Source organism: Cannabis sativa, chromosome 1 (genome assembly GCF_029168945.1).
Source record: "Cannabis sativa cultivar Pink pepper isolate KNU-18-1 chromosome 1, ASM2916894v1, whole genome shotgun sequence".
Classification (NCBI taxonomy): Eukaryota; Viridiplantae; Streptophyta; class Magnoliopsida; order Rosales; family Cannabaceae; genus Cannabis; species Cannabis sativa.
In genome coordinates this window covers 36,439,463-36,448,286 of record NC_083601.1, presented here as the reverse complement: position 1 = coordinate 36,448,286, position 8,824 = coordinate 36,439,463, and the positions used below count along the sequence as shown (strand labels likewise).

Sequence of the window (8,824 nt, the reverse complement as noted above, 5' to 3'; positions counted from 1 at the left end):
TCTGCTTCAAAATGTCAAGCGATGCCGATCCAATGTCCGTACGGGACCTACCGCTTCAACATACAAATTTGCTCACACCATATTGCAAAGAAATTTCCTTTTTCTGTCATTCCTTGCTTTGCACCAGCAATAAAGATCACCACACTACAGCAAAATCATTAGTAAATGTAGGAAATTAAAAGTTATATATATATGTAATTATATAAGTATGTATATACTAATTTTTTTTTTCTTTTTCTTCTTTTTCTCTTTTTTTTTCTTTTTTTCTTTTTTTTTTTCAAGGGGTGGCACACCCCAAACTTAATTGTAAATACATATATATATTTTTTCAAGGGGTGGCACACCCCAAACTTATTACATAACATATATATAACTAAATATAATCTTGTTCCTCCGCTCTTGGGTTGCCCAAATGTGATTCACTACAGCCATGACAACCCGAGACCCTTCTTCCTCAAGCCTCTTCCAATGTGATGGAGGTCTTTGCTCGATCAACCTCACCACTCCCAAACTTCACTCCTTGGCCTTTCACCAAAAATTTTCTTCTTGAAAGTGCATCACGTAGTTCTACCACCCCATCGGGGTACACTCTCACCACCAAGAAAGATCCATCACACCTTGAATCTAGTCGTCCATGAGTAGCCTTCATTAAAGAGTTAGCAAAAATCACTTGTTGCCCAACTTCAAACATTTGAGACCAAAATTTTCTACTAAACTTCTTTTTCTTTCTCTTCTTTTTGGGTGGTTTTTTAGGGTCAAATGATGTTTTGTCTTTGCTTTCTTGCGGCTCGTGATCCTTAGCAATTTCTTTAAGGGGAATCTTCTTTCTCACCTTCTTACTATTTTTGAATTTGGACTCCTCAACCATGTTAGGATCCATATCTCCAATTGCTAAGCATTCTCCTATTGCATCCGGAGCACGCATAGGATGAAAGACCTTGAATGTGGCTTGCTCATCTTGAGCTCTCATGGTAAGCTCTCCCTTTTCAACATCTATCAAAGTTCTTCCCGTGGCAAGAAATGGCCTCCCTAAAATGATTGGAACTTCCCTATCTTCCTCATAGTCAAGAATAATGAAATCGGCCGGAAAAATGAACTTATCCACTTGTACCAACACATCTTCAATTTTTCCTTCCGGATGAGCCATGGAACGATCCGCTAATTGCAAAGTGACGGTGGTTGGCCTTGCTTCTCCAATTCCCAACTTCCTAAAAATAGACATAGGCATGAGATTAATACTAGCTCCCAAGTCACAAAGAGCTCTTCCAACATCTCGACCCCCTATAGAAATAGGAATTGTAAAGCTGTCCGGATCTTTCAATTTGGGTGGAATTTTACTTTTCAACATAGCACTACATCCCTCCGTCAAAGCGACCGTTTCAAACTCCCCAAGCCTCCTTTTCTTTGTCAAAATATCCTTCAAAAACTTCACATAGGTTGGCATTTGCTCTAAAGCTTCCACTAATGGTATATTGATGTGGAGCTGCTTTAAAACATCAAGGAATCTCCGGAATTGACCATCATCTTGTTGTTTCTTGAACCGTTGAGGAAATGGTAGAGGTGGCTTTTGCAAAGACTTTTCTGCAGTAGAATGCTGACTGGATGCTGTAACTACTGGGGGAATTTCAGCAGCTGAAGTTGCTGGTTTTTTCTTCATTTCCCCCTCTTTTTGGATTGAAGAGGGCTCTTTCTTTTCTTCTGCAGCCACATTTGACTCAATTATTTTTCCACTTCTCAAGGTTACCGCTTTGCAATGTTCTTTGCAATCTCTTCTTGGGTTTTCGGTGTCACTAGGCAAAGTGCCTTGTGGTCTATTCTTCAAATCCTTGGCCAATTGCCCCAATTGAACTTCAAGATTCCGAAGAGATGCTGCTTGGCTTTGAATTACAGCGTCATTCTTGGCCATATAATCTCTCATTAAGCTCTCCAAAGAACTAGTTTGAGAGCCTTGAGGTTGGTGAGGTTGTTGAGAAAAACCCGGTGGAAATGATTGCTTTCCTTGTGCTTGTTGTGCTCCACTTGAACTGGCCCCTTGACCTCCCCATGAAAAGTTCGGATGATGCTTCCATGCCGGATTGTAGGAGTTTGAGTATGAATTGTTGTTGCGGTTGAAGTTTTGATTACCCACATAGCAAACCGAAGCTGGATTTGAGGGGCAATTTTCAAAAGTATGCCCATCACCACAATACACACAAGAGATTTCTGCCCTTTGAATGGCAGCGGCTGGTTGTACACTTCCTCCCATATTCATATTCTTCAAAATGTTGGTCATTGAGGCCATTTGAGCGGTTAGAGCGGTCAAAGCATCTACTTCAAGAACACCCGCTACTTTTCGGCTTGTAGGAGCTCTATTAGTTGACCATTGATAGTTGTTGCTAGCTATCCTTTCCAAAATCTCAAAAGCTTCATTGTAAGACTTGGAAAGAATGGCTCCATTAGCCGAAGCGTCCAACACCATCCTAGAAGCCGCATTGAGACCATTGTAAAAAGTCTCAAGTTGGATACAATGGGGAATACCATGATGTGGGCACTTCCTCAACAACTCCTTGAACCTTTCCCATGCATCACTAGTAGTCTCATCTTCCAATTGTTGAAAGGACATGATCTCGCTTCGAAACTTTGCATTTCTTGTTGGAGGAAAGTACTTTCTCAAGAATTTTTCAGCCAAGTCATTCCAATTAGTCACCGAATCGGGAGGAAGAGTGTTAAGCCATGCTCTAGCCCGATCCCTCAAGGAAAATGGGAACAACTTCAATCTTAAAGCCTCTTCACTTACTCCTTGTAACTTGAAAGAATCACTCACCTCCAAAAATGAGCGAATATGGAGGTGAGGATCTTCCGTTGGCGACCCACCAAATTGACCAACCGTTTGGAGCATTTGAAACATCACGGGCTTGAGCTCAAAGTGAGGTGCTTGGATTTCGGGTCTCACAATACCCGAATTTAGCTCATTGAACATAGGGGCTGCATACTCTCTTATTGCTCGGGCTCTATCATCGGCCAAAGCAATAGGATTGGCTTCGTTATGAGCACCTCCAATTTCAAACCCATCGGCCATATTGCAACGTTTTCTAGCCTTTTGTTCCTTCCTCCTTTGTCTGAAAGTGCGTTCAATTTCGGGGTCAATAGGAGCAAGTTCAAGGTCTTCTTCTTGCTCGTTCATACACTAGTTTACACCTGAAAAATAAAAATTCAGCGCACCAAATAAGATTAAAACCTTAAACCAGAAAATAAATTGCAAAATAGTTGACAATACACAATTTTTAGTTTCAATCCCCGGCAACGGCGCCAAAAACTTGTTGTGAAAATTATTATACGCAAGTATACGCAGTCAAACAAGTAATAAAGTGATAAGTAAGATCGTCTCCACAGGGATTGCAAACAAAAATATCTTGTAAAACCAACTAATTACAACTTAAAGTAAAAGCAAATAATATGCAAATGGTTGAGTAATGATTCAAAATTAAAATAGACTTTAATTAAACTTGCTAGAATTAAACTACTGCTGCTAAGAAAAATTGGCTGCAAGATAACAAGTGTAATATGGCAAAAAATGGCTTGAATAACTAATTCCTTCTAGTCAGGTTTTTTTACAGTCAGTACAGCATTGGTTCAGCATTACTTTAGCATTCTGCACAGAGATAACAACAAATTCCTCTAGGCTTGTGAGAATTTTCCAACACTCACAACTTTAATACTACCATTAAGCTCAATATATTCCTATATCAAACCAGCAACCATTCAAGCATTCATTTGGTAAGTTATGCAAGGTAAATGAAATATTCCTATCCACTTACAAAGAAAAGCCTAAATCTAGGTTTTCACTTGCTTCATTCAAGTTGAACTACTAGATCTAGCCCTTCCAGTACAAGATTTAGCTTAGCAAATTGTTATTCATGGCCAAAAAACAACAATCAATTAAAATGAAACTCACTTGAATGAACAAAGGCAAACAAATACTAAAGTAAGCTTAAAATTTAATCATACCCAACTTAGAAGTTCATAGTCATTCAAGCCTCAAAAGCTTAGCTCATATTCATATAAAAAGATAAAATCCAAGCTAAAAATACTTCATCCATGGCTGCTGCCCAAATTTACAATCTCAAGAAGTTTTGAATACTAAGTACAAACAACAATAACAAAGAGAGAAATAAAGAAGACTATCAAGAAAGGGTAAAAGAAAATTCAAACACTAGGCTTGGTCCCCTCTTCTTTCTTCTTTGTTGTACTTCCTGCTGCAATTAAAACTCCTCCATAGAAAAAATGGCAGCTGCCCCGTACTGGATGATGAAGATGACTGTGTGTACTTCCTCCTTTTCCTTTTCTTTTTTGATGTTGGGTTTTTAGGGTACCAACCTCCTCCCCCAAAATAGAAGCCCAAACTTTTCCACTTTGGCCCACTAGGGTGAGACCTCTTTCTTCCGTGTCAGCTAGCTGATGCAATTTGAATGATTGGACCGAAATTGCTGAGGTGGATAAGTGAAATTCGTGTTTCCACGTCACTTCCAGGATGCTGAATTCACTTCAGCATTGCTTTAGCATCGCTTCAAAGAATCAACCCGCTCCAAATTTTGTACTCCTTTTCTTCCTTGCTTCTTTCTCTTTTACCTGTCAATTTAATTCCTCCTTTTCAACAAAATAAGCACAGTTAATTGGAAAAACACACCCAACAATATCAATATTTACAAAACTTAAAGATTAGATTACTAAATAGAAAATAACACTAAAACTAATTAAAATTAAGCAAAATAAACACATTTTCATTACTCTCCTCACAATACTTTAGTTTAAAAGCATAAAAATTAACTCTATACCATAGAGTTATCAATGCTTGATCCGAACACGACCCGTTTAATAATCGTATCATAAAATGAAACTAGAACATGACCCGTTTATAAACAGGTTGACACGAAACGACTCGTTTAACTCGTTTATAAGCATATATTTTGTTTAAACATGTCAACCAATAACACGTTTATGATCCATTTATGACATGTTAAAGTACTAAACTAACTTTAAATAGGTCATTAACGGGTCAGTTTTGTGTTAGCCGTGTCAACCCGAACACGACCCATTTATTAAACGAGTTAGATGAGCTAACCCGAACACGATCCGGACCCATTTATGTTAGATAAATTAACAATTAACCCAAGATCTATTTGTATATAACATAGAACACAATAATAAGATATAATAATTAGGTATGTGTACCTGATTGATCCATAACAATTATCTCTGATTGATCCACAGCAGTTACTCCAATTCGATAGTGCAATACTATCAACTAAGTCTTCCTCCCTAGATCTCTAAATCAGAAGCAGTTTATTTTATCTGATTATCAAAAGGTATACTATTGTGATGAGACAATATGTATTTATAGAGTTAGGGAGGGGACTTAGCTACAAAACCCTAGTTGGGCTGGGCCTGCTCATCAAAGGCTTCAGTCAACTAGAAAAGCCCACACTTCTGCTTCACCTAGACTTTACTCACAGATGCTAAGCCCATTAACAATTGATCACCAACAACATGGGCTAACACAGCAAAGAACTATCCAATCAACCCAAGTTTTAATAAAACCAATAAAATTTAATGTAAGCCCAAATAAAAGTCTAACATTCTCCCACTTGGGCTACATTGATTTTAATACATATATATTATATATCAAAATAATTTTGTTTGAAAACGACTCATGGGTTGAACAACAGGAAAACATTTGTGGCCACTTTAAAAAATGATAGTTCTCTGATAGCATCTCAACATACCGGTCCAATTTAACCTTTGATAATGAACTATGACAATCATATTGTTTTTAGCTCAACAAAATACATTCATAATCACAAATACCAAAGTATTAAATCGACATGGTCAATAAGTCTAGTAGTGTGGTAAGGAATTATGTTCAACATGTGATCAATTTAAAATAACATAATATCCTTATCAGTCCTCAATTTCACTGATACCGTGATGCTTAATAAATAAGCCAGTGAAATTAAACATACACCACTTAAAATAAGTAAGTGTCACTAAACTTGCTTAAAGAATTAAGCCAACAACATATCATTGTCAATAAGCAAATAAATTTAAAAGACAATGATCACAACAATATGAACCACATGCTTTCAATTCAATCATTCTCGAGAATATAACAAAACATAATTGAAAACATATCCATTCAATAATAAAAAATATTGAAACATAAAATGTAGTTCATAACTTTATTCAGAAAATTATAAATAATAATTTCTAAAAACAAACAGAAAACAAAACTCTCACTAACCCAAAAGATCAAAAGATTCTAAAATGCCCATATTAACAACATGTTTATTAAACAGCACGGCACTTAACCCTTTGGTTAGAGGATCAGCTAACATCGACTCGGTCTTGCAATTTTCAATGACAATGTCTCCTTTCTTGACCAAGTCTCTGACAGTGAGATACTTTATTTCCATATGTTTAGAAGCACTACTAATCTTGTTATTCTTTGAAAAGAAAACAACAACATCATTATCACAATAGATTAGCATAGGTGTGGAAATAGAATCAACCACTCGTATCTCCGAAATAAAATTCTTCAGCCACAAAGCTTGCAAAGATGCCCCATAACATGCAACAAACTCAGCATACATAGTAGATGACGTGATCAAAGTCTGTTTGACACTCTTCCGAGAAATAGCAGCACCTGCCAAGGTGAAAATATAGCCAGAAGTTGACTTTAAATCATCTACACAACCACCAAAATCTGAATCTGAATAACCAACAACTCGAAGATTGTCAACATGCTTATACACAAGCATAAAACTCTTCGTTCTTTGCAAATATCTCAAAACTTTCTTGGCTGCAACCCAATGATCAAGGCCAGGATCAGATAAATATCTCCCAAGAACATTTACTACGAAAGCTATGTCAGGTCGAGTGCAAACCTGAGCATACATCAAACTCCCTACTACACTTGCATAAGGGATGTTCTTCATTGCTCCTCTTTCCAAGTCGTTCTTAGGACATTGCCGCTTAGTGAACTTGTCCCCTTTCGTAATAGGAACAGAACCAGCTTTACACAAATCCATGTTGAACCTTTTGAGCACACGATTAATGTAAGCTTCTTGAGATAAGCCAAGAACTTTTCGATTCCTGTCACGATGGATCTCAATCCCCAAAACATAGGATGCCTCTCCAAGATCTTTCATATCAAAATTGGAAGACAGAAAATTTTTGGTCTCATTTAGTAGTGACAAATCACTGCTGGCAAGTAAAATGTCATCTACATAAAGAACAAGAAAAATATAACGACTCCCACTGATCTTCATATAAATACACTGATCAAACTTGTTCTCTACGAAACCAAAAGATGTCACAACCTTGTCAAACTTCAAGTACCACTGGCGAGATGCCTGTTTGAGACCATAAATGGATCGTTTCAACTTGCAAACCAAGTGTTCTTTTCCATTCTCCTTGTAGCCTTCAGGTTGAGACATATAGACTTCCTCATTCAATTCTCCAGTCAGAAAAGCAGTTTTAACATCCATTTGATGCAACTCTAAATCAAAATGCGCAACTAAGGCCATAATAATTCTGAATGAATCTTTAGTGGAAACAGGTGAGAAAGTTTCAGTGTAATCAATACCTTCTCTTTGAGTAAAGCCTTTAGCCACCAAACGTGCTTTAAACCTTTCAATCTGTCCCTTTTTATCCCTTTTAGCCTTTAAAATCCACTTACAACCTATTGGTTTAAAACCATCAGGTAATAAAACTAGCTCCCATACACCATTTTTCTTCATGGAGTCGATCTCATCATCCGTAGCTGCTAACCATTTTGAAGATTGTGGACTATTAAGTGCTTTACTAAAAGTGACAGGATCCACAAAATGATCAATATCATATTCTCCTTCTCCAAGATAAACAAAATTATCATGACACTTTGTTGACTTCTTTTGTCTCTGAGATCTTCTTAGAGGAGGTACTTCTGGAATAACTTCTCTTTGTTGATCATTGTTTTGAATAACATCTTCCACAACTGGAATTTCTTCAATGACAGGATTCTCATTAACAATAGGAGCTTCATCATTAATAGATCCTTCATCAATAATAGGACCTTCATCATCTTCGATATCGGGAGCAATATATTCATCAACAATGGGAGCATTACCAACTGGAGTAGGATGGAGACTACTATTATCATCTCTTGAAAATGACATAGGAATACAAATTCCTTTAGAGGACTCCCCCATTTCAAGAGATGTTGAAGGAATTTTTTCAGCAATATCAAATTCCAGAAATTTAGCAGTCTGAGATTCAACAATTCGCGTACCACGAGTGGGACAGTAAAAGCGATAACCTTTTGAGCGCATTGGATAACCAATGAAATAACAGCGATCTGTTCTCGGATCTAACTTTTTCAAATTAGGATCATAAATCTTTACTTCAGCTGGACAACCCCATACTCGAAGATGATTAAGACTAGGCTTCCGCCCAGTCCACAACTCAAAAGGGGTCTTGGGAACAGATTTACTGGGAACACGATTTAAAATATAAGTTGCAGTCATAAGTGCTTTACCCCATAAAAACTCTGGAAGATTTGTTCTACTCATCATACTTCTAACCATATCCATGAGAGTGCGATTTCTCCTTTCAGCAACGCCATTTTGCTCAGGTGAACCAGGCATAGTGTATTGAGCAACTATACCATTTTCTTGTAAGTACTCTGCAAAAAACCCCATGTGTTGTCCAGTTCGTATAACGACCATAATATTCTCCTCCACGATCAGAATGAACAACTTTGATGACTCTTCCTAATTGTTTCTCAACCTCATTTCGAAAAATTTTGAGT

The 8,824-nt window shown here is 37.2% G+C and overlaps 1 protein-coding gene and 1 non-coding gene across 2 annotated transcripts; one reads left to right on the top strand and one right to left on the bottom strand.

The window, feature by feature from the left end:
- Positions 1-454: 454 nt before the first annotated feature.
- On the bottom strand, positions 455-3,163 carry LOC133034344 (uncharacterized). The gene is made up of 4 exons (XM_061109408.1): positions 2,867-3,163; positions 1,745-2,785; positions 1,240-1,651; positions 455-1,188 (listed from the first exon to the last, which is right to left on the bottom strand). Exons 1-4 carry the CDS (start codon positions 3,161-3,163, stop codon positions 455-457), a joined length of 2,484 nt encoding a protein of 827 aa, XP_060965391.1.
- Positions 2,514-2,620, top strand: LOC133033796 (small nucleolar RNA R71). Its single transcript, XR_009685859.1, has one exon. It is a non-coding gene; the product is annotated as a small nucleolar RNA R71 (small nucleolar RNA).
- Positions 3,164-8,824: the final 5,661 nt, after the last annotated feature.

Excerpts from the sequence above, each read along its gene's own strand:
- LOC133034344 (XM_061109408.1), bottom strand. The coding sequence starts at position 3,163 with ATGAACGAGCAAGAAGAAGACCTTGAACTTGCTCCTATTGACCCCGAA. Across the intron at positions 2,786-2,866 it reads TGTTTCAAATGCTCCAAACG|TTACAAGGAGTAAGTGAAGA; the intron begins GTTGGTCAATTT and ends GATTCTTTCAAG. Across the intron at positions 1,189-1,239 it reads TCTTTGTGACTTGGGAGCTA|CAAGGCCAACCACCGTCACT; the intron begins GTATTAATCTCA and ends GAATTGGAGAAG.